At 54.6% G+C, this 23,085-nt stretch overlaps 1 protein-coding gene across 6 annotated transcripts in view; it reads right to left on the reverse strand.

The window, feature by feature from the left end:
• Positions 1 to 4,032: 4,032 nt before the first annotated feature.
• The window catches only part of FAM178B (family with sequence similarity 178 member B), a 105,695-nt gene continuing 86,642 nt past the window's right edge, over positions 4,033 to 23,085 (reverse strand). For 5 of the 6 annotated variants that reach the window (XM_012786954.2, XM_020286263.2, XM_076001003.1 and 2 more), the window contains 4 exons: positions 20,397 to 20,522; positions 6,557 to 6,634; positions 6,065 to 6,217; positions 4,033 to 4,439 (listed from right to left, as the gene is read on the reverse strand). In XM_012786954.2, the coding sequence (XP_012642408.1) occupies positions 4,407 to 4,439; positions 6,065 to 6,217; positions 6,557 to 6,634; positions 20,397 to 20,522 (390 nt within the window). In that variant the 3' untranslated portion in view covers positions 4,033 to 4,406. The remainder of the gene's footprint in view (positions 4,440 to 6,064; positions 6,218 to 6,556; positions 6,635 to 20,396; positions 20,523 to 23,085) is intronic. The other variant, XM_076001004.1, reaches the window with a different exon arrangement.

The raw sequence follows: 23,085 nt of genomic DNA on the forward strand, positions 1-23,085 counted from the left end.
TTGGGAGCTGGGGAGGTGGACAGAAAGCCTCAGGGAAGACACCCCAACGGGCACTTGAGGACAAATGCCACCTCCTGGCTAGGCGCAAAGGGCAGGGGTGAAGGGACTTGAGGCCCTGAGGCTTGGATGGTACTTTAAGCCAGGGTGCAGTCCTGGAGGGGAGGAACACTTTAGGCCCTGTCAGCAGATCTGGACTGATTTATAAATCAGTCCCGACAGCAGCTTTTGTTCTGGTTTAAAACTTGGCATCTGAAAAGTGGAGACCAGAAGAGTAGTGGAGATAATTGAGAAAAGCAGCCCATTTTGGTTTCAGTAACAATTGGGTCTTTGCTGGTACACATAAAGGCCCCTTCTCCTTTGCTGGCCAAAGCCACATTTCCCAGCTCCTTTCTGCTAGAAAAAAAGCTGTGGCCTTGGAGATGCTGGAGATAACAGTCACCACGGGTGGGCAGGGAAGGCCGTGCTTCAGCTGACAGGGAGGGAGAGAGAAGATGGGCGGACTCTGACCCTGTGTCTAAGTGGGGCAAACTGGCATGCAAATACCTTCACTTTATTTTTTTTTTGAGACAAGGTCTTGCTCTGTCACCCCAGTTAGAGTGTAGTGGCATCATCATAGCTCACAGCAGCCTCAAACTCCTGGGCTCAAGCAATGCACACAGTCTACCATGGCCAGCTAATATTTCCATTTTTGGTAGAGACGTGGTCTCACTCTTGCTCAGGCTGAGCTCAAACTCTTGATCTCAAGCGACCCTCCCACCTTGGCCTCCCAAAGTGCTAGGATTACAGGTTTGAGCCACTGAGCCTGGCCTGTGCCCCTCACATTTGTTCTGGGCTATAGACTTTGTAACCTGCCTTCACATACATTTTCTCACTCTACCCTCATGACCACCCTTTAAAAAATAGATATTGTTTTTTCACCTTTTATAGATGAGTCTCAGAAAGTTTAAGCAGCTGGCCCTAAGTCTCCTAGATAATAAGGAAAGTCAGAATTTTAACTCATGTCTTGGGACTCCCAATTCTGTCTTTTTTTCCATGCAGTCACTACATATCCTAACAGTGCCCAATTCTGTCTTTCCATGAAGTCACCATATATCCTGACAGCACTCTGTTTCCTGCTGTTTTTCTTCACCTTCAAGACTTAGCCCCAGCCTCTAGGTGTGAGGGTTAGCAGGCAGAGACCTGAGCTCCCTGGCTTTACCTCCAACGTGGCCCCAGTGGAAAGTTTCAAAAGGCGGTTTGGTTTCGCTGGCAGGCACAGTCTTCTTGTGCACCTCAGTGGCAGGCTTCGGTTCCGGTTCCAGAGGGCCAGTTATGTAGAACCGTAGAACCCCCCCAGCTGACAGACTGCAGAGCAATCCCTCCCAATCGCTCCTCAGAGATAAGGTTGCAGGTCCCCCTCCCCTTTTCCACCTTCCTGCATTTCTCTATTCTGTTCATTCTCAGCACTGGCCTTTTCCATGGGTGGGTGGGCAGAGGATAAAGTTTCCTGCATGACTACTTGCTCATGATTCATACTTTTAAATAAAAGCACAACTGGCAGAAAAATGAGTATTCCCGGGTCTTCAATTGAGAAAAAAATTACTACTACAGGCGCAGGGTGGGGGTTGAGGGAGAAAGGCTCGTGTACCGGGCTAGTCTCCCTGGGCCTGCCTGGCATATCCTATGGGAGGTGCCCACCCTTCAGGACTCCGGTCTTCACAGACCCTCCATTTGCTCAACTGCTTGTGGCCAGGTCAAGGAAAGACAGAGACATGCTAGATGCTTCCCAAGGCTCTCCAGGGATCCACCGGCAGCTTAGGCTGGCGCAGAGAGATGGCCCAGGAGTCTCACTTGAAAAGCAAGTCTCCTCTCTCTCTTACACATTGGTCATGGGCCACAGTGCCCTTCATTTGAGCTACTCGCCTGCCAGCTCTCTTGAAGCAACTTTCTGGCAGGAGGAGGGCCTGGGCTGCCATTGGGTTCTACGGGCAATGCTGCCTCATTGATTTCCAAGGCAGCAGGAGCTGCTGTCAACCCACAGGTAGGGGAGTGAGAATGCTTGGGTCAGCCACCCTTCAGGGGTCTGAGGGCCGGAGGTGGGGTGGGGGTGACTGGGGACATAGGAAAAGGACTCTCCCTCTCTACTTCCTCCAAAAGGAGAGCTATCAAAGCCGTCCACCTGGGAAGCCTTTCCCTTCCCAGCCCCTCCCTGCCACCATGGCCAAAAGGAAACAGGAAAACATCCGTCATCACAGCCCCGGATGCCGCTTTTCCAGTGGCTCCTATCAGGATATCCCCAGCCTTTCCCCAGGGGTTAGGGATCTATCTGGAAAGGTCACAGACCTGGAGGGCATGTGGTAAAACTGCCAGCACCACTGTGGAATTCATGTCCCTGAGGAGGCTGAGTCTCTAACTGACCATAGACTAGTTTTAGGAGATCTGGTCAGCTCCCAGCCAGTCCCAGAGAGGGCCCATTACATGTCCCAGCGGATATCGTATGCCCTTGGATGACCTCACAGTGCACACCTCTGCTCAGGTTACAGCCGGGTCTCTTGAGGGACTGAGTTGTCACGGACACCTCCTCTCCTGGTGTCTATTTCTCTCATGGGGATGAGTATGTTAGGGAGCAGGGCAGGAGGGGGCAGTGTACAAGAGTCAGGACTGGGCAGGAAGGCTCCAGATGCCTATGCTGATGGACAGCTCGGGCGATCCCTTTCTCAGAGCCAGGTAGGGCCAGCTCGCCACCTGGAAACTCCCTGGTTCAGCCTCCAGGGTCTCCCTATTCCCTTCTTGCCCTTGGCAGTAAGAACAAAGAAGGGAAATTTCAAAGGTGATTTCCAGGTTTGGAGAGCAAACTGAATAGCTGAAGATTAACTGTCAGGATGTTCAGTGTCAGAAGCAGGGGCACCCTGAGGGAGGGTGAAGAAGCCTGGCTCACTAGACCCACGCTCTTTTATCGGATGATCTGAGGCTGAGCTGATGCTGCTGCAGCTCCAGTGGTGTGCCGGCCAAGTGGGCATGTGACATAGCCAGGAACAGAAACTGGAACTCTCAGTTAAGTTGCCTGGGCATCCAAGTCACCCTGGCCCACGGTTTCTTCCACCGCTCATTTGGCAAAGGCTGTGAGGCAGAAAGGTGTCCTGGGTGGTACCCAGCACTGTGTCGTGCATGTGCCCATGCCCTCTGAATAATAGATGCCCCCTACTCCTCGCATCTGAGGACCCAGGGAAGGAGGCAGCTGTGTCTGAGGCAGGCCCAGGAAGTAATGAGCTCCACTGTGGCACCTTGAGCCACTCAGTCTGAAGGTTCTTTATTTTGGGGAGGTCTCTCTCCTACTAAGTGGACACCTAGGAATGAGGAGTGGGTGTAGGCCAATTTGTCAGGGATAATTCTCTGCCACTTCCAAGCTACCATTTGTGTCCCCTGCAAAACCCCATTCCAACTCAGAAAGTCAGGAGGGGCCTGAGACTAACCATGGATTCTCAGGGTTGGGGGAGTAGGCAAAGTTGAGATCCAGGAGTCTCCTGGGGTACAGAGGGCCCACTCATTTCTCAAGGGGTTCAGGTCAAAGATACTCAGTACCCCATTAGGGATTGGGTCCCATGAACTGATCTGGGCAAGTCCGAGTGGAAGCAAAAGCAGATCCGGAACTGTCTTTTGTACCCGCCCACACTCACGAGTCTGGGGAGTTGATTTCAGAGCTCAGCAATAAATTGAATTAAGGGTAATTACAGGCCTGATCCACCATCTTGCTCTATGTATTCTCCCCAGCAGGGATGGGGAGGGGAGAGTGGTCCCAGACTGGGTCCAAACAAATGTTCCCCATCCCTGAGTTTCTGACAGCTCTCAGGCCACAGCCAGGCCACAGGGATAACTGCTCCTCCCTGGAGATTTGCAAACAGCCCTCTGTTGCAGGGGGCGGAGCCTGGGCCCTAGTCACGTAAGTAACTGTCAGAGGTGAGAACTCAGCAGAACTCTAGCAGAGATGCCAGGAGATTGGATGCTGGGCACAGCCCTCAGGACAGGGTTTGAAGGAAGTCTTCTTAACCACTGATGCTGAAATAAGACTTTAATGTGCACAAAGAAACCTCACATTAGTGACAGAGCGAGGGAGGAAGGAGGGTGGGGAGGACTGAGGCCCAGGAGGGCCCAGGAGGCCCAGGGAAACCAGAGCTATGGAGACAAAGGCCTTAGGGAAGAGGAGATGGCTGGGAGGGGAGGAGAGCTGAGGGTGGGCCAGGCAGGGAGAGGCATCCCTGGCAGGGGGCGGGCAGGGGCAGGGGCAGGGGCGGAGCAGGCTCTTGCTTCATCAGGCTGGTCAGCATCTGGCTCTCCTCTGGCCTTGATTTTTCGCTTCTTCCAGTTCCCTGAGCGCTGGTCACCGCCTGCTGAAGCCCAGAGCCCTGGGCTGTCCCAACCCTGCTCCTTTAGGTGTCTTTCCAGGGGCTAAAGTACTGGGCCTGTGGCAAGGAGAAAAATGGGCTGTGATGGTCTGGGCCCCACGGCTGCCCACTGCCCTGAAACTCCCTGGACTCGTGGCTTCCATCAACATCCATCACAGGCTCCCTCACTGAGTGAGCAGGACTCCTGGGGCTCGCAGCCCAGGAGAGGAGTGGCAGGTCAACAGGCCTGAACGGTCTGCCAGGGCCCCTTTACTCGCTGCCTGCAGGTGCAGGAAGTGTGAAAGGTGGTACCTGCCCCCACCAGGCTACGAATCACTTTTCCTTCTTTTCATGACAAACACACTGCTTCCCACCAGAGACTAGTGTGATCTAGTTCCCTGGGAATTGAGGGTGAGGTTTGCTCTCCAGCTTTCTCAGAGACTTGCGAAATCTGAGACCCAAGCCACAGCCTGTGGCCAATGTGTCAGCCCCAAGTCAGAGGTTACAGGGGAGGGACCAGAGAAGTCAGAGGAGAAGCAAGTTGACAGCTGAGGAGCACTGGGGCTGGGGAAGTGGCCCTGCTCATCTGTATCAAGGGCTGGGGGCTCAGGAAGGGAAGAGTCTCTAAGCCAGCCCAGCTGGTGCGGCTTGTTGGAGAGACTGAGGCAGAAGGGAGGATGCCAGAGCAGGGGCTGGACTGTGGCTAGGTCAGCGGGCTTGGGAGTCAGCTGGCTCTGGGCCTGATTCTGACATCTCTGCAAGCTGCCTTTGTGATGGGGCAAGCCATTTTTTTTTTTTTTTTTTTTTTTGAGACAGAGTCTCACTTTGTTGCCCAGGCTAGAGTGAGTGCCGTGGCGTCAGCCTGGCTCACAGCAACCTCAATCTCCGGGGCTCAGCGATCCTACTGCCTCAGCCTCCCAAGTAGCTGGGACTACAGGCATGCGCCACCATGCCCGGCTAATTTTTTTTTTTTGTATATATATTTTTAGTTGGTCAATTAATTTATTTCTATTTTTGGTAGAGACGGGGTCTCACTCAGGCTGGTTTCGAACTCCTGACCTTGAGCGATCCGCCCGCCTCAGCCTCCCAAAGTGCTAGGATTACAGGCGTGAGCCACCACGCCCGGCTGGGGCAAGCCATTTTTATCCTCTCAGGGCCTCTGGTTAGTTTGCTCATCTATAAAATGGACTCCTAACAACCTGCCTCATGGGGGTTTATCTGGGTTCAAATAGAAAGGAGTCTTCATACAATAAATGTTAGCTATGAATAGTATTACCTTGGGGGGAGGGGCAGGGAAGCCTGGGAGCTTCCTCCTAACAGAGTAGGAGGCCAGCCTCAGGCCTGCAGCACAAGTGGGCAGAGGGTGGACAGCTGGTGCCTCTGGCGCCCCTTTCTGGCACCATTCATGACAAACTGGTACTCCTGGCCCAGGCTCTTCCCTTTATGGGGCTGCTTTTCCTTGCATTTGCTCAGGAGTAGACTTCTCTGTGTCCCCCAGACCCCACCCCAGCCTGCACACTGGCTTCTAGGTAAGAACGGTGAAGGTTCCCAGGCATCCTCACCCTGCCCCCACATCACCCTCTCCACCCGTGTGTTGGCCAGGAGCTCAGCAGCTGCAGTGGGGGTGGACACACTGCTGGCTTGGCCAGCCCTGCCTGACCACTTCCCTCTCCTCCCAGGTCTGGGGGCTGCAGGGGCACCACCTGGGGCTGGCAGTGGGCCAGCAGCTCCTGCCAACGGATGTAGGTCTGGGCAGCCAAGTCCTTGAGTCTGGTGCGGTGCATGGCCCGGGGGCTCTCCCTGATATGGGTGCTGATGTGGCGGTCCAGCTGCATGCACAGCAGCTGCAGCTCGCCCTGTGGAGGGAGAGGCCCAGGCTGTGGGGGAGGGTGCGGCATGCTGGGCACCGCCAAGGGGGGTCAGGAGCAAAAAGTCAGATTAGAAGAGGGGCATATTTGGGTGACTGCTCAGCAGCTGGGCAGGGAAACGAGGAGAGAGCCAGCACAACTGCTGGGGCATGGGTCAGTGTCCTTGGGGAATGGCCCATGGGACACTGTGGGGAGGAAGAGGCCATGGCTTCCTAGACTGGGTCCCTTCTCAGCCTCCCACTCTTTGCAGCTCCTGACAGTGGGTTGGGCTCCATCCCAGCCAACCGTACCCCACCTGACCCCACCCTAGCCTCTTGGGAGACTCACCCACTGGTCTGGAGTAATGTCCTGGCAGCTGACCACCACCCCGGCCAGTGTCAGGAGGCTGTGGCACAGGTAGCAGGCCTGGAGAGAGAGCACAGCAACGGCTGAGAGCCACTTCCCTAACTCCGCCCCAGGGCAGCACAGTGTCTACTCCTTCACCTGCAGATCCCGCTTTCAGCCCAGTGGCCCCCAGGCAGGGACAAAGCCCATCGCTCCACCTCCATCTTCAGGGAGGCCTGGGAGAGAAGGGCTCCAGGCCCACTCACTCAGCGCTGGGAATCCCCCCAGCAGGCTTTCCCAGCTTTCCCTCTGACGAAGTACTGTCCCTTCTTCAGTACTGCCATCTGGAAACCCACACTATCCTCCAACCTTGTCCTGGGGCTCCAGCAGAGAGAGCCCTCTGGGGAAGGGGCCACCCCCTCTGACCTCTGGGCAGTCTCTGTTCCCTGAGGCGCCCACACCCATGGACACTGCAACCAGGGCACCACTATCCCCCCAGCACCTCTGTGCAGACAGCAAAGGGAGCCCCTCTGGGGGGATGTGGCCCATGGGTACACAGTTCCTGCATTCTGCTTGCCCCCAGCGGAATGCCGCCCGCACAGCCACAGGCGCAGCCTGGCTGGACAGTCAGACCTGTCAACAGGAGGAGGCAGGTGAGGAGAGAGGAGTGGATGGGCGATGGTTTGGGTTAAGCATTGCACACCCTACCCACCAACGCCACCCTCATTCTTGCCCACCAGACACTCTCAGAGGTGAAAACAGGACACAGACCAACTCCATTTGATCACAGATGGTTTGATCCCAGGGTACCCAGATGCTGTTGTGTCATTTATGAGACATTTGCCTGCTGTTCAGAGAAAATGAGATACAGGTAGCATCCCAAAGGCAGATGAGGCTCCTGAGGAGAAGACAGTCTCCCCCTGGCACCCTAACTGCTGTCTGTGGGCAACCCTTCCCTCACTAAGAGGCCCCTGCTGCCTGTCCCCTTCGAATTCTTTACATCCAAGATCAGGGGGGTGGCAGCCCAAGGATAAGCAGAGGTGGGAGATGCAGGCTCTAGAGATGGCTGGCTGGTGAGAATAGGGCCAGAGCTCAGAACCAGCCCAGGGACCCTGTGCCCCGGCTTCCCTGCCTTGTCATCTCACCCTCTCAGAGTGCCGGGTGGGCCCAAGAAGCAGCAGCAACCTCTTTGCACAGACCCAGAAGCCTGCTTAGGACAGAAGTCAGAACTGTTTCTGAGGGCACTAGACTTGGCACTATCAACTGACTTCTTGGGCCCAAACACTACGGTGCAAATTCCCGAGGACAGAGGCCATCTGGGGTCCCCACCAGCTGCACCTGCCCTGCCTAGGCCCCAGCCTGCTCTGCAACACAACAGCAAAGGCCCACAGGTTACTTGACTCCATGGGCTGACCAGACCCAGTGGCCTTGCGCAAGGCAGGCACAGAGGAGACACAGTGCGGGTAGCCAGGTGGCTGCTGGGGGTGCCTCCAGGAGGGCTGCCCTGGGGTAGGGAAGACCCAGCCTCTCTGAGGCCCCGCTCCACCTGCTGGGGCCCTGCAGCTGCCTATGCACTGGGGGCCCGAGTCACCCGGCCAGGCTGGCTTGCTGGTGAGCCACTGCTTGTCCTGGGCATGGTGCTCGGTGCCTCCTTGGGCTTCCCTTCCCTCTAGCCTGTCCTTGCTCTAGGGAGGGTCCACAGCCTTTGGGACTCCTTCCAGCCTTTGCAGTCCTGGCAACAGTTCATTGGCCCCCTTCTTATAAAGCAGGCTCAGGCCTGTGTGCTAGACACTGCCATGACTAAGACACAAGGGCACACACAAGGGCATCAGAGGGAGAAAGAAGGCAATCATTTGGTGGTCAAAAAATACCGAACTTCAGCTTCCCCACTGACTGGAAGGAGAAAGAGTCTTTCTAGGGTTTGTTTGTGCTTTTTTTTTTTTTTCTTTTTGAGGTGGGAAATAAAACTTAGAGGCTGCAGGGAAGAAGTGACTAAGCTAAAGGGGGCCTCAGAGGAACAGTAGGATTTGAGGCAGAGATGGCCCTGTGGGGGTGGAGGCAGGAGATTACACCACCAGATGGATGGATCCCGAGGACTGATGCAAGAAACAGAGGCAGGGCACACTGGGGACCAGAGGCCAGGTGGGCGGGAGCAGGGGTGGGCGAGGGGCCACCTGGAGACAGGGTTGGCAGCAGAGAGTGTCGTGGGTGATGGAATGTGGCCATATCCCATATTGGTGGGGTGGAATATACCAGCGTGAAAACCAGGCTTGCTCTGGAAGAAAGAATTGCAGGATGTCCTATATCTTTCTTTTTATTTCTCTACAATGTGTGTGCTTTACTCGTATAATGAGAATACAATGAAAGTCAGTTTTTAAGGGAAATTTTAACAAGACACTGCCAATTATAACTGAATGAACCTAACTGGGTTTGGGGTGGGTGTGGGGCAAGGAAGAGGGACATGACCTTGAAGAGAAGCTGAGGCCCTTCCTTGAGAGGGTAAAGTGCCTGGCGCTGAGCAAGCTAATGGTGAGATGTGGCAGGGGATGCTGAAGACAATATCTAAGGGCCATGGGTCAGGTATTGAGGGGGGCTGGGGGAGGCACCCCAGGGCTGTCTGCAGGGAGGATGTGCTGGCCTGGGAGGGGAGAAGGGGGACTGGCACCTTCCAGACCTTTCACTGAGGGGCCCGGTTCACCAGTGGATGTCTCTGTATTACAGAGGCCTGGCTGTAGAACTTATCTTCCCAGGAGGAGGAGGAGGAGGAAGAGGTGGCAGTGGGGACGCAGCATCCTTGAGGTGGGGAGGGTGGATCTTAGGGTGGAGGCGAGCCCTGAGGAATACAGGGAGGAAAGCCTGTCAGCAGAATTTACCCCATGCAGTGGGGATTCACTGGTTTCACAACTTGGTTCTTATGCTGATTCCCATAATTGAATCTGCAGGGAAAATCCCAGGAAAACTACTCCAATGTGTTATTTTGGAAGGGGGGAGGGGCTGGGGATAGCAAGTAGGAAATGGTAGTCCTGAAGAAAAGCCCCGTTAACCACACTTAATAAGCTGCCTTTCCCAAAGGGAAAAAAATAAACCTGCCACTGCCTGGAGGCTGGGTGTATATTTTCCTCCCATTTGAGGGCGCTCCCTGTAGTTGGGCCTAGGTGAGGGGAGGCCCTTTAAAGAAGTCTTTGACCCAATTTAAAGGAATAATTTTCCACCTGTGGCCAGAAATCATGACAAAGCCTGCAGCTGTGCAGATCCTCTTCCTTGGAGCACCTCTGGGGGCTTGGCCAGAGCTGGGCATTCAGTGGAACTTTTGAAAAAAGGCTTCATTATTGGCATAGGAAGCTCCAGACTTCTATCTCCTTCTCTCGCCTTCCAGACAGAGGATGAAGACATCCCCACCACCTTCCCCCTACTCCTCCTCCGTTTGTGTGAAGGTCACAGGCACAAAACACCAGCAGAAACTGGGGGCTCTGTGGCCAGGAGCAGGCAGAAATGCCAGAGCAGGCCTGGAGCGCAGTTTGTGCAGCGGTGGGCCAGCGAGGGGCTGTTCCCAGCAGGAGGAGAAGTAAACAGCCAGGTGTGAGCTGTGCTTTCTGCTCCCTCCCTCTCTCCCTCCCTCCCTCCCTAGTATGACCAGCCCCTGAACTTAGCAAGCCCGCTCCTGTCCTGGCTGGCACTGCAGAGACTGGTTGGGGTTCCTCATCTTGCCTTTCAAGACACAGGGAGGAGAGGCTGAGCAGAGGCCGAGTTCCTGCCCACTCGCCTGCCTTGCCCATTCCTTCACCGCTGGGAATGCCACGTGCCTGAGGGAGGCCCTTCCAGGTCTCTCAGGACTGCCTGGTGTGGGGGAGATGTCAGTGTGGCTTCAGAGTTAGCCCTCTGTGGGGCGTAGGACCTTGTCTGAGGATGGACCCTGATCAGCTAGGGCAGCCCAGCTCCCCGCCCTCCCCTCCCCTCCTCCTGGAGGTAAGTGGAGGCTGGGAAGCCCCCGACAGGAAATGAGATCCAGGAAACCTCAGTCAATAACATGGGGAGAGGCAGAGTCTGAGGGTGAGGAATGGGACATGCCTGAACCCAATACTGACAAGATGGGACCATCCCTTGCTGCCGCTGCCAGTAACTCCTACGGCTTCCATCTTCTGGGTCTCTCCCCAGAGTCTGGCGGGCTGGCTCTTCCCAGAAGTTCTGCACAGGATGCTTCATTCCTGGATCTAGAGCCTAAAGTGGGCCATACCCTCCCCCGGGGAAGGATGACAAGGATGAGTGATAGTAGACAGCCTACTGGGACTGTCACCAGAGGAGGGAAAGGTCAACATCTCCATGTTCTGGTTTAGATGGTTCTGACCCCAGGAACCCCCAGCTAAGACTCCCAGGTCATAGCAGCACTTTTGTCATAAGACAAAAGGAAAAAAAGGGTGGATGTTTCCCAGGAACTTCATCCTTTAGAAAATTCCCCTCTAGCTAATGCCAAGGGGAGAGGCTATGGCCTGGGTAATTTATGCTGAAAAAGGCAGGAAAGGGGGAGGGAGAGGCTCTCCCGGGAAGCCACTTGCTCTGGCCAGAACATCATGGTTTCTCCCACCTCAGGTCATGACCAAGAATCCAGCCTTGCCCTGGGCAAGTCTTCAAACCAAGCCCTTTTCCTGGAGGCTGCCAGAGAGGGTGGGGATGGCAGATCTTGCCATTGGCAGGAGGACCCTGTGGGAGCAGGTCCAGCCAGGCTTTGGGGCAGCTGTTGTGGTGGGGAAGAACCAAGGCTGACCGAGGAACACCTGCTGGGAAGGACCAAGACAAATTCAAAGGACATGGCTCAACCAGCCAGGCTCCTGGGGCCCAGAGGCTCCCCTAACAGGTGTCCTTGCCTCTCACTTAGGAAGCTGGCCCTGAATGCCTGCTGCTGGGCTTCCTGCCTGGCACCCCAAGACCCCAGAGCAGCCTCTTTTGTTTTTGCCTCTCCATGCTCACAGGCTCTGGGTGGTGCCACCCTGGACACATGCATTCAGCTCCAATCTGCCTGGGCTGCTGTCAGCCCAGTCTTAAGAGCCTGGAGGTCCAGCTCAGTCAGACGACTGACCCCAGGAGAAGAATTCTGTCCTAGATGCCATCATTGCCACATGTGGGTCCTCTCAGGAACTTAGATGCAAGCACATGTACTGAAGATCAACTCAGAAACAATCTAGCATGGGAAAGACTGAAGCTGTGCTGGTCTACATTGGGCCATTTCAGACCCAAGGCTAGAGCTGGGCACGATGCTTCTTTTGCCTTCTTTAATAAATGTAAACCTATATAGCCCTACTTCACAGCTTCCTGACCCAAGGGGGCATGTAGAAAGGGCCTAGTGATCCCCACTTCTCAGATGTGGAGGCTGAAGCTGGAAGAGGTCCCTTATGCACATGGCCCCATGTTCAGTCGGGGTGTGGGTCTGGTCCAGAAGCACATGTCTTGGCTCTCACCCTTCAGCAGGACAAGCTCCCTGTGTGTGTGTGTGTGTGTGGGGGGGGAATCTAAAGGGGATTGACACTGTGGACATCCAAGAGCAAGGCCCTTCTATACCCTGAAGCAAGGGTCAAGGCCTCCTAGAGGCAGGACAGGGCAAGGCCGAGGCTACTCCCCCCAGGGAGTGGAATGTCCTGTGCAGCCTGAGCCCCAAGGGCATGATTCAGGTACTTCACCACAGGTTGGGCATACAACAACAATAATTAGTCATGAGCAATCCTGAGGTAGGGCTACTTGGAGGCCTCAAGCCAAGAGCCTCAGTCTGGGGAGAGAGCCAGAGCTTGTCCACTAGAACACCAGATGAGAGCAGATGCATTTTTCTCAGTACACCCCATCTGAACCTGTCTGGGAGTGTGGCACCAGTCATCATTGCTAGGCTGTCATTTCTTCCCTGCATGAGCAACCTGCATGACCTCCCCTTGCCCAGGCAGCTCTCCTTCCAAAGTTACACCTCCTGACCTTGGCTTTGGCAAGCACTAAAGAAGCAAGCAGAGGGCTGCATCCAAAGTTCTGTTCCCAAAGGAAAGCTGACTTGGGAAGTGATTCTGACCAGGACAGATCACTGGTCATAAGCTACAGTGAGAAGGAAATGACAAGGACACATGAGCAACCGTTAGGAACTGGGGCGGGTGACACAACACCTCTTCCTGATCCAGGGTTCCTGAAGACAGAAGGCCGAGAGGCCAGAGAGCAGACGTCATATGTGAAGCTTGCCAGACTCACCATGGGCTTTGACAGGCAGGACACCCAGTTCTGTACATGAAAATGCTTGTTGGGTGTGGGGGTGGGTGGAGCCCTAAACATGAAGCAGGGATGAAGCCAATTTAGGGTGATGGGAGACAGGCTGGTAGCATCTGGACAGGAACAGGACTTCCGGCTCAGCTGCTGGGAACGGCCACTGCATGGAAAGTTGCTCTCAGGGCCCCACTGGGCAGAGAGGTGGGATGTCTCTTCCCAGGCTGTGGAGGACTCAGAAGCCCAGCATGTGTTCACACCCTCCATTTCCTCAGGTCGGGAGCCTCACCTGCACCTCTAGCTTCCCAGAGAGTGAGTTCACAGACCTGAGACCCCCTCTTTTAAGCTCTATCCCAAACTTGCAATTGGACTCTGAGCAGCTCTGGCTCCTGCTCTCGGTACTGAGGACAGGGAGGGGACGAGGAGGCCGTGGCACAGTGGGGCTGGGGTGGAAAAGAGAAGGGGGCTGGGACAACAGCAGGAAGGCTGAGGGCCCAGTATTCCTGTGGATCTGCTGCAGGGAGGTTATCTCAGAGTGTCTGACCTGTTCCTCTGTGGCTAGTGGAAGGAACCACGGTGCTGGGGCAGATCCTTGCTAGAGTGCTCCCACCCAGCCCACCCTTCCTCTCTGGCTTCCTGCTGGTGGTGGGGGCTGGGGAGACGACACGCAGGGATTGGCAGGCTCTTCCTGCTCCTCTAGCTGGGACCCAAGACCCTGACCCCAGGGGGATCTAGACCGGAAAACCCAGCTCTGATGGCTTCCCAGGGAGGGACAAGATTCTCAGTGCATACGTGTGAGAGTCTATGCCTGTATGCATGTGCACAAGCACATCAGTGCATGGGTGTGAGTGCTCAGTGAGTGCATGGGGTTATAGGAGGGAGCCACTGATACCAGCTGGTGAGCTTGCATGGCCATCCTCATGGAGCAATGGCTTCCCCAAAAGCCATTTCCATGAAAGCCATGGCTTCCCCTTCCCTTTTTATCTTCCTCCTTCACTGAATTGTCTCCTGGGGTGTTGACACGGCCAGAGCCTGGGAATCACTGCCCTCCCACACTTCCTGGGGATACCAGAGCCTAAGCCACTGCCCATGACTGAGCAGCAGGGGGATGCTGTGGACATCCGATGTTTATGAGCACCCAGGATCTGTTTCCTTCCTTTATATGAGGGTCCCAGCCTTGTATGCCCTACACTCAGGCCAACTTGTTCCACGGTGGTGATGTCAACCCTGACTTGAAGGGCAGACATGCGTCCTAGGCTGACCAGTCACTGTATGCCAGCCTGGCTATGTGACTGGCTTAGAGATGGGCACATGACCCAACCCAAGCCAACAAGGCTCAATTCTGGGACTTTCATTAGTTCTCTAGGACAGAAGTTCTTCTAAACCCCCACCCACCAGCTAAGGCTACTGAGGGTAGGAGGCAAGCCTGGAGTTTCTCTCGATCTGGGAATGCACTAGGTGGCAGAGGTGAGAGGTAGAAAGAGCAACACTGAAGTTTCATGACACGGTTTAGCCACCGGATCTGGCTAAGCCCGAGCTGTCCCAGGGCTTTTCAGGATTTGTGTTTGTGTTTCCATCACTATAGAGGCCTGGCAAAGACAGGGAAGAAGGTACAGCAAACATGGTGAGTAGAGAGCAGTTGAAAAGGCTGTGGTCTGCTTAGCGATTGCTCATACAGACTGAGGATGGTGTGTGGGACCTTCCCCACTCATTCCAGATCTTCCTGAGCTGGGAGCTGTGGCTAAGCTGCTTAGATTCAGCGCCTGGAAAGTCTTGCTTCTGCACCTGCTCTCTGGGCTGGCTCAGGCCTGGAAGGCAGCTGGGTGGGGCTGGATGCAGAGGAGGTGGGGAAGGGTCCCTCAAATAGGCTGCACCTGCTCAGGGCCAGGCATTTCAGTGGGGATAGTGAGGGGTGCAGCTGGGATAAGACTCTGGACCAGCCCTCACAGGCGACTCTGTTTAGGTCCATGAAGCAACATGTGGACCAGCCACAGACTGAGTAATGCCCACAGGAATCTAAGGACCGGAGACAGAGGTTGGACATTGCAGGAAGAGGAACAACAGGAGCAAAGACATGGGCACAAACATGGAGGGTTTCTGGGAGAGAAAGTCATGCTTGGAGTCAAACGTCATGGTTTGACATACAGGGGTAAAGCCACGTGGAGGAAGTAGGGCCAGCTGCCGGAGGCTCTGGGTGGCAGGGTTTGAGTTAATGTGACAAGTACTAGCATCTATCTTTCCTCAGTTTGAATGGGAGGAAGACAATCCACAAAGTTGTCCAGGAGGACTTAAAGGATGAAGACACACAGGCAGGCAGAATGTTAGGTCAGAAGCTGATGAACCACCTGCCTAGGGTAGGGACCCCAAAGAGTCCCCAGGAGGACTGGGCCTGGGTGGGGCAGACCCAGAGGCTGTCTGAAGAATCCAAGTCTGCCCTCCCCAGCTTAACTCTGTCACTTCAAGCCTGCTCAGACACTTGCAAAGAAGCCAGAATTCCTGGGGCCCAAACAAAGTTGGCCAGGGCCCTGCCTGGTGTGGGATGCTCAGAAGTACCAGCCCATCTCCAGACCCGCAGACATCTCCCCTCTCCCAGCAAAGTCAGCTTCCCAGAGGCCACCTCTTTGAGGTTTATTTTAGAAGATGTCTGATGCTTCTCACTGGAGGAAGTAAGATAGAACCAACCACAGACTAGCCAGGGGAGGAACTCAAGAGTCCTGAATATCCATTTTCTGTTCCTCAAAAGCAGTTTCCTTCTAACCCTTCTGACCTTGGCCTGACCGTGGGGCAGTGTACTCCCTGAAAGGCAGGCAGGAAAGCACAGGCACTTCCAGGTTAGACGGCAGAGAGCATGGTGGTGGGGAGCAGAGGCTCCACCTGCCTTTCAGCGTGACACAGGGAAAGTGGCCTGTGCCTGAGGGAACACATGTCCCTTGCTGGGGCTAAGAGTGCCAGTGAGAGAGGGCAGAGGCAAGTGCAGAGCTGCCAGAGGGCACTGGCACCCTCCCTGCCCTGCCCCTACAGCAGGAGCCAGGCCTCTCCCTACCACAACCTCTATTAAGGCAGCTCTTGGCAGGGTTACTGGGCACAGGGACAGACAGCTGCAATCCCAGCAGCCAGAGCAAAAGCAGTAAAACTTGTTTGCCAACTCTATGGACACACTCGGCACACCACAGGATATACGGGAGATGCACATGATGCACCTGCACACAAACACATGGCACAAGATGAGCAGAGACACTCAGAGTGACCTCAGTGGAGTCGGCGCAGTTGGGCTGAGTTCACCCCAGAGTATTACCCAAACTCAGGAGCACACACCCTCCCCCAGCAAAATCAACTCTTTGCAAATTCACTTCTCCAGTAAACAAGCCATCCCCAGGCTGCAGGAGCACAGAGCCCCTCCAGGAAGCTGGCTGGAGCCACCTGCAGTCAGCTCCAGCTTGGTCTGGGTGGTGCTCCCTCCAGGAAAGCCATAGAAGCAGAACCCTCAGAAAGCCCCAGGTTGTTTCTTAAGAACATCACCAGGCTGGGAGGAGGACACGGCCAGGAGGCATGTGGGGAGCTAGGAACCAGGCCGCTGGTCCGTGAATTCTGCCTCAACTTTGGGACTTCCTCCTTTGTGGTCCTTAGTTTTCTTTACAGACAATGGGAGACAGTTAATTTCCTCGCAGTTCCCACATTTAACCAACTAAGGAAAAAATTCCATCCCACCTTAAAGATACTAGTTCTAAGGCCGAGCGCTGTGGCTCACGCCTGTAATCCTAGCTCTTGGGAGGCCGAGGCAGGCGGATTGCTCAAGGTCAGGAGTTCAAAACCAGCCTGAGCAAGAGCGAGACCCCGTCTCTACTATAAACAGAAAGAAATTAATTGGCCAACTGATATATATATATATAAAAAAAATTAGCCGGGCATAGTGGCGCATGCCTGTAGTCCCAGCTACTCGGGAGGCTGAGGCAGAAGGATCACTCGAGCCCAGGAGTTTGAGGTTGCTGTGAGCTAGGCTGACGCCACGGCACTCACTCTAGCCTGGGCAACAAAGCGAGACTCTGTATAAAAAAAAAAAAAAAAGATACTAGTTCTATATACTTTATAAATCTCTAAGAAGAAAAACAGAATTTAAAAACTTCCATCAATATAGCACTGGTATAGTAAAAGGCCTGGGGAAAGCAAGAAACAACAGGAAAACATGGTAAGTATGAGTACCATGTGCGATGGCAGGTTTGGGAAGACCCAGATGTCAATAATCTCAATACAAGTGAATGGGCATGACCAAGACTGGACAGAACACAACTAGATAACATCTGGCCGGATATGGTTTATGCAAGTCAGCTGAAAGAAAACAAAATGCCCAGGAAGCCCCTGGTTCTGGGTTGGAGGGCTGAGCTGGTAGTTTTGAGGAGATAGTGGCAAGCTGAATTAAGTTATGCAACATTTGTCTGCCTGGGCCCAGAAGGACAGTCTGACAAAGAGAGGCCTTGGAAGGCAGTCAAGACAATGGCTCTTGCAGGATGGGTGAGTATCCATAGGCCCAAGGGAGGCCAACTCTGAGCATTAGACCCTCCTGTATGAAAACACCCTCTTCCACCTCGCCCTGCCAAACAGGGCACCTGCTCCTTGCTGTGCTGTACCAGACCCCCAACCATCACTCGAACCCAGATGTTTATCCTTCTCTGGGAGAGTGCAGCTCAAACCAGGCATGCACAGGGTGGTCCATAGCTACCAAGGCACTGGGCAACCATTTTCTTTATCCAAAAGCTCTTTAAACTGCTGAAAGTAGTCTATTAAAACTTAGCTTGTTAAGCAGGATATCATAAGAAGCTCTTATATTCCACGTGAACTCTGCCATGATTTGCTAAGCTAGGACTTTGACCAAGCTGGGACAAACAGCTTCCTCTCCAGCTGCCCCCCCCCCCACCTGCAGTGCTGTAGCAGGAGCTTGTTGCTTCTTTTGTTAAAGTTTTTGGTGCTTAGCTTTCTCAGCAGGAACCTCACTAGCTTATAATTACAAACAATGTGCTGGGATTGACTCTCTCACACACAGGTAACACTTATGAAGTCCAGGGCCTCCAACAGCAGAAGCCCAGGGGGCTGTCACTCAGAGGCTGGTCAGATGACTTGCAGGGAGAGGGAGGTTTCCAGAATGGGGACAGGAGAGTGGATGGCCAGAACAGGGTGGAAGAAGGGAGTTCAGAGAGGGAGAGAGGAATTTAAAATGGGATGCATTCATTTGTTCATCTAGTGCCAAAGATATGCTGCAGTGCTGAGAAATACCAGCTGTGCCCACGGTCTAGCTGGACAGCCAGGCAAGTAAAGGGAAGATTGTGAAGCCATGGAATTGGTGAAGAGGAAAATTCTGTCCTGGGTACCAGGGAGCGGCTCTCCCAGCCACTAAGAAGGAAGGAGAAGCCTGGGCCAAGGCATGAGGCAGAGACAGGAGGAGGGGGGTGAGGACAGAGGAGCCTGGCAGAAGTGTTTGTCTGCAGGGCTGGAGGAGGGCTGTGACCCTGCAGTGCAGGGCAGGAAATCTCCCAGACGGCAGTGAGCTGGGCCTGGGGGATGGGCAGGCGTCAAAAGGCTTTGCACAAGTAGCCCTGAGGGCTGGGAAAGTAGCCATTTCCTCCAGGTTGGGTCACCCCAGGCCAACCTTACTTTGGCCTCAGTTTCCCCACTGCACTGGAGGGGGAAAAAGGCGAAGACTTTGAGCTCTGGGGATGAAAGGCTCAGCCAGGGTCCAGACCACCGCTCCCTGTAAAACAGGGTGGATGACGCCGCTGCTCTTTCTGGCTGGTGAGTAGCCCAGCCATCCTCTTTGAAGATGAAACATGCTCAGGCCTAACGAGGAGTCAGTCGGTTGGGGTGAGGAGGGAGCGAGGCCCAGTCACCTGCCCCGCCTGACCCCTCCCAGTCAGAACAGTACTCAGCCCAGGGGACATAATGAGGCCATTTCACACTTTTCTGCACCTGTGCAGCCTCCTCTGCCCTTGGGCACCTCACTGGAGGGAGGCTGAGGTCAGGGGGAGCCCCAGGCTGCAGGAAAGGTGTTCTGAAAGCTGCCTTGGCCTCGCTTGCCCCCCTATACCTCCCAGGACTGTCACACCCAACACTTTTGGGTCACTCTGCTGGGACGTGCTGGCCCCTCCATGTTTTCAGGCCAAACAGTCATTTCCAATATGGCAGCTGTCCAAGGGCTGCTTTTAACCTTCCTTTATGTGTATGGGGACAGTCCTCAAAATAAAGGATACCCTCAGCCCACTCATTCGTCCTCCTCCCTGGCCGTAGAACGCACATTTTCTGCGGCCAGAAGACTCTAAAACCTGGTGAGCCTGGCATGACCACACCTCTGCTAGGTGAGGTCGAGGACTGTCCCCCAAGGCGCCGAGAAGCCTCCCTCTTCAAGGCCAGACCAGACATATGCCTCTTCTTTTCTCTCTTACCACCACAGACCTGCTCAGACACCCCAAGGGGCTGCCCCATGTCAACTCCAGAGCACACCCCCCACCAGCTCCAGTTTCCTGGGAAATACTTGGCAGAGAAGAAGGAGCTGCAGATAGTTCACACTCTCCCGGGAGGCAGCAGCCTCATAAATGCACTAATATTAGGCACAACTGAAAGATAACCTTCACTACATGTTCCAGAAGAGGAGCAGGCACCTGGGGGTTAGCATATCTTCTTAATGGTTCATTTGTGTTCATTAAGTAATTAATTCATTTATCTGATTTGCAGAGTGGTGCCCACAGGTTGGACTCCCGGATTATCAACGTCCAACCTCTGAAGGAAGTGTTGGAATTACCACCCTCCTAAATTAGGATGATCTCTATCGCCATTCTTCATCCCCGAGTCCCCAGGGATAGGAGAGCTCACTGAGAGCTACCCCCTGCTCCCCAGGGAGCTGGGCCTGTGATACTACTCTGAAGCCCCCATACCCACCACCACCCCTGCTCTGACATTCGCTCCAGGGACCCCACAGGCCTCACTGTTCTAAATCCCACAACCTCCAGGCTGTGGGTACCTCTTTGCCCCTGACTCTGGCCAAAGCTTGGCTTTCAGGAAAGAAGGGCAATGTCTGGAAAGTCAATTAGGAAGAACTGGGGACAGGCCAAGGACTCAGCCTCAGTGACAACCATAGTGAAAAAGAACAGGACAGCTGGGCCTAGCTCTGTCTCCCAGGAGAAAGGACACCCCTCACATCCAGACATCCCCTGCACTTCTCCTCTGAATGCTCCCCTCCGCCTTCCCCGTGCCAGTATTTCAGCTCTGCACCCTCCCGAAACTGTGCTGTCAGAATAACAGCGAGCCCCAGAGAACCCCACAGCTCACAAAGCCATGCCAAGCTATGAAGGCTGCAGTGGGCGCACGGGCAGGGCCAGACAGCCGTCCTGCCCGCACGCCCATGCACACAGCAGCCCCCGGAACCTGTGTGGGCGGTCCGTGCAAGGGCACTAATTATAGGCCATGGGAGATGAAAAGCACCTCCTCTCAACATGGAGAGACAGCCTGGAGGTCTCTGTCCCGGCAGCCATAAGGACCCACAGGCTGTGCAGTGTGGACGGTCCTGCCTTCCCCCGCTGCCTGTGGTGGCAACGCCCTGGGGAGGTAGGCAGTGCTGGGTGCTCACCTTGTAGTCTAGCTCGGCATTGGCCTTTGGCTGTTGTTTCTGGCAGGGTGGCAGGGAATCAGAGCCCAGGTACTGCCCGAGGGATGATGGCCTCATGAGGCTCAGGAGCTGGCTGAGTGAGGACAGCTAGGGAGAAGAAGGAAGGCTGTCACTCACAGGGGGTGGCAGCTGAGAGCTCAGGGTGCTCCGGGGACTCTCAGCCCAGACACCTCAGCTGGTGGCAGTGGGTCAGAGCAATTGCCTCTAAGACCTGGATCCACCTCACTTATGAGCTGTGTGGGCCGGGCGCGGTGGCTCACGCCTGTAATCCTAGCACTCTGGGAGGCCGAGGTGGGAGGATTGCTTGAGCTCAGGAGTTTGAGACCAGCCTGAGAGCAAGAGCGAGACAGCATCTCTACTAAAAAAAAAAAAAAAAAAAAAAAAAAAATAGAAAGAAATTAGCCAAACAACTAAAAATAGAAGAAATTAGCTGGGCATGGTGGCGCATGCCTGTAGTCCCGGCTACTCGGGAGGCTGAGGCAGGAGGATCGCTTGAGCCTAGGAGTTTGAGGTTGCTGTGAGCTAGGCTGACACCATGGCACTCTAGCCCTGGGTGACAGAGCAAAATTCTTGTCTCAAAATAAATACTACTAATAGAATGAAATAAAAAATGAGCAGTGTGATCTCCCAGAGCCTGAGTTCTCATCTGTAAAATGGACCACATGCCCACTTCCCAGAAGAGAAGGGTCTCACACGCAGAGGACCCTGCCCATCTGAGCTGCCACTATGCCTGCAGCCTGCTCTCCCCTGTGTGTCTCTCCTCTCATTAACTCTTCACTGTGGAGACATTCAACATACATGAAGAGGACAGACCATGTGCTAAGTACCCCCTTGCCCATCATTATGAGCGATGACCACACCATCATCATTTGGCCTTGCCTGTTTCATCACTCACCTCCTCTCTACCCCTTCCCTGCCCTTTTTCCTTCCAGAGAATTTTAAAGCAGGTACAAACATCGTATCATTTTACCCATAAAGAGCTTCTAACAGAAAAGGATAAGGATTTTTCCCCCCAACATATTCACAATACCATTTCTTGCCCAACAAAATTACTAAGAATCTCTTATCACTATCCAACACCTGTGTTCAGTTTGTTCTGTCTCAAAAATGTCCTTTTCCAGTTGGTCTGTGCAGATGCAGATGCCCCACAAGGCCCGCACACTGCATGTGCTTGACATGTCACTTCATCCACTAGCTGCCCCACCCTCCCGTTTAGTTTTTGAAGAAATTGCCCAACCCCACTGAACAAATAGGCTTGGGAGGGAACGTGACCTGCATAAGTCCAGGTGTCTACAGCTAGCCACTCCCTCAGGCCCAGCCCATGTGATCAATTTGAGCCCCGGCAAGGGCTGCCCAGCTGCACGGGGCGGTCAGGGAAGATACGAGGTAGCTCGCAGAGGCACCATCTTTTAAGATCTCGCGGGTGCAGGGTGGCCATGGGCTAGGGGCCCCAGTCCCCTGGCTCAGATCCCTGCTTGAGCCTAGCCTGGCTGGCACACCTGGCTTCCTCCCGTGACTCACCCGCCGCTAACACCTGCTCGGCACCTCAGCCGGCCACGAGCTTAGCCCACAAGAGCAGCTGGGCTAGGGGTAGGAGTCAGACCTGGGGCCTTGGCTTCTGGAAGGAAGCCAGGGCTTCTTGGCCTACTGTCTGATCCCTTTGGAAGGGGAGAGGAGATGGAGAAAGAGGAGGAAGGTTCTGGGTGAAGAGAGGCATCATTTGGGGCTTTAGCAAAACCATAGCTGTGCTGCCTTGCTCAGGCTTCACAATGGAGATTGTTTCCAAAAAGCCCTGCCTGCTCAGGGCTCACAGCTGTGCAAGCACAGGGGCCAGGCCCTGCAGCCCACACCCCTAGAGTGGCCCTGGGGCGGCCTTGCCTGGCTGGGACCCTCCCTGCTACAGGAGGCCTGGGCGGGGCTGGGCTGGGCAGGGTTGCCCACAACAGCCGCTTGCTGCTCACTTGCTCTTGTGTTTCTCCTCTCCACAAAAACAGCTTTGCTGTACTTAGTGCAGCAAGTGGCTGCCCCTGTGACCTGCCTCTGCCATTGTGCCTTCTGATTGCTTATTTTCTTTTGTTTCCAGCCCAGGACACTCCAGCTAGCATCTCTATCACAGACAAATCCCTCTCCAGGATAAGGGTTTGCTTGGGCCTCGTGGGTCCCAGTGAGGCTGAGGCCAGTCCAGCACCCTCCCCACCCCCACACCATTGCTGGGAGCCGGCACTGCAAACCCTCAGCCCATTAGGGCAGACACCTAAGGCAAGAAGCAAATCATCACCCAGCAAGACAGGTCAGCCCTGTCAGAGGCCCACAAGCAGTGGCTGAGGCTGATTTCCAGAAAGACACCTGTCCACACAGCATGTAGCTCCTGTGCTCAAATCCTGGCAGCAGCTCCTATTCACCCAGGGGAGGAAGCCAAGATCTTAAGTGTCTGCGAGGCCCCAAGTGGTCCTAGTGACCTTTCTGCTACTTCCTGGAGCTGGTGCCCTGACTGGGCCTTCTGACCAGACACTGCAAGGCTGCTCCTCTCCTCCTTCCATTCCAGCCTTGCTCCAGGCCCATCTGAGCTCCCTGTCTCCACCTGCAGCCCGCACTTGCCAATGCCCGTACCCTGCACTTCTTTCCATGGCATTTATCACCTTCTAACTGC

The sequence above is a fragment of the Microcebus murinus genome, chromosome 3 (genome assembly GCF_040939455.1).
Source record: "Microcebus murinus isolate Inina chromosome 3, M.murinus_Inina_mat1.0, whole genome shotgun sequence".
Lineage (NCBI taxonomy): Eukaryota > Metazoa > Chordata > Mammalia > Primates > Cheirogaleidae > Microcebus > Microcebus murinus.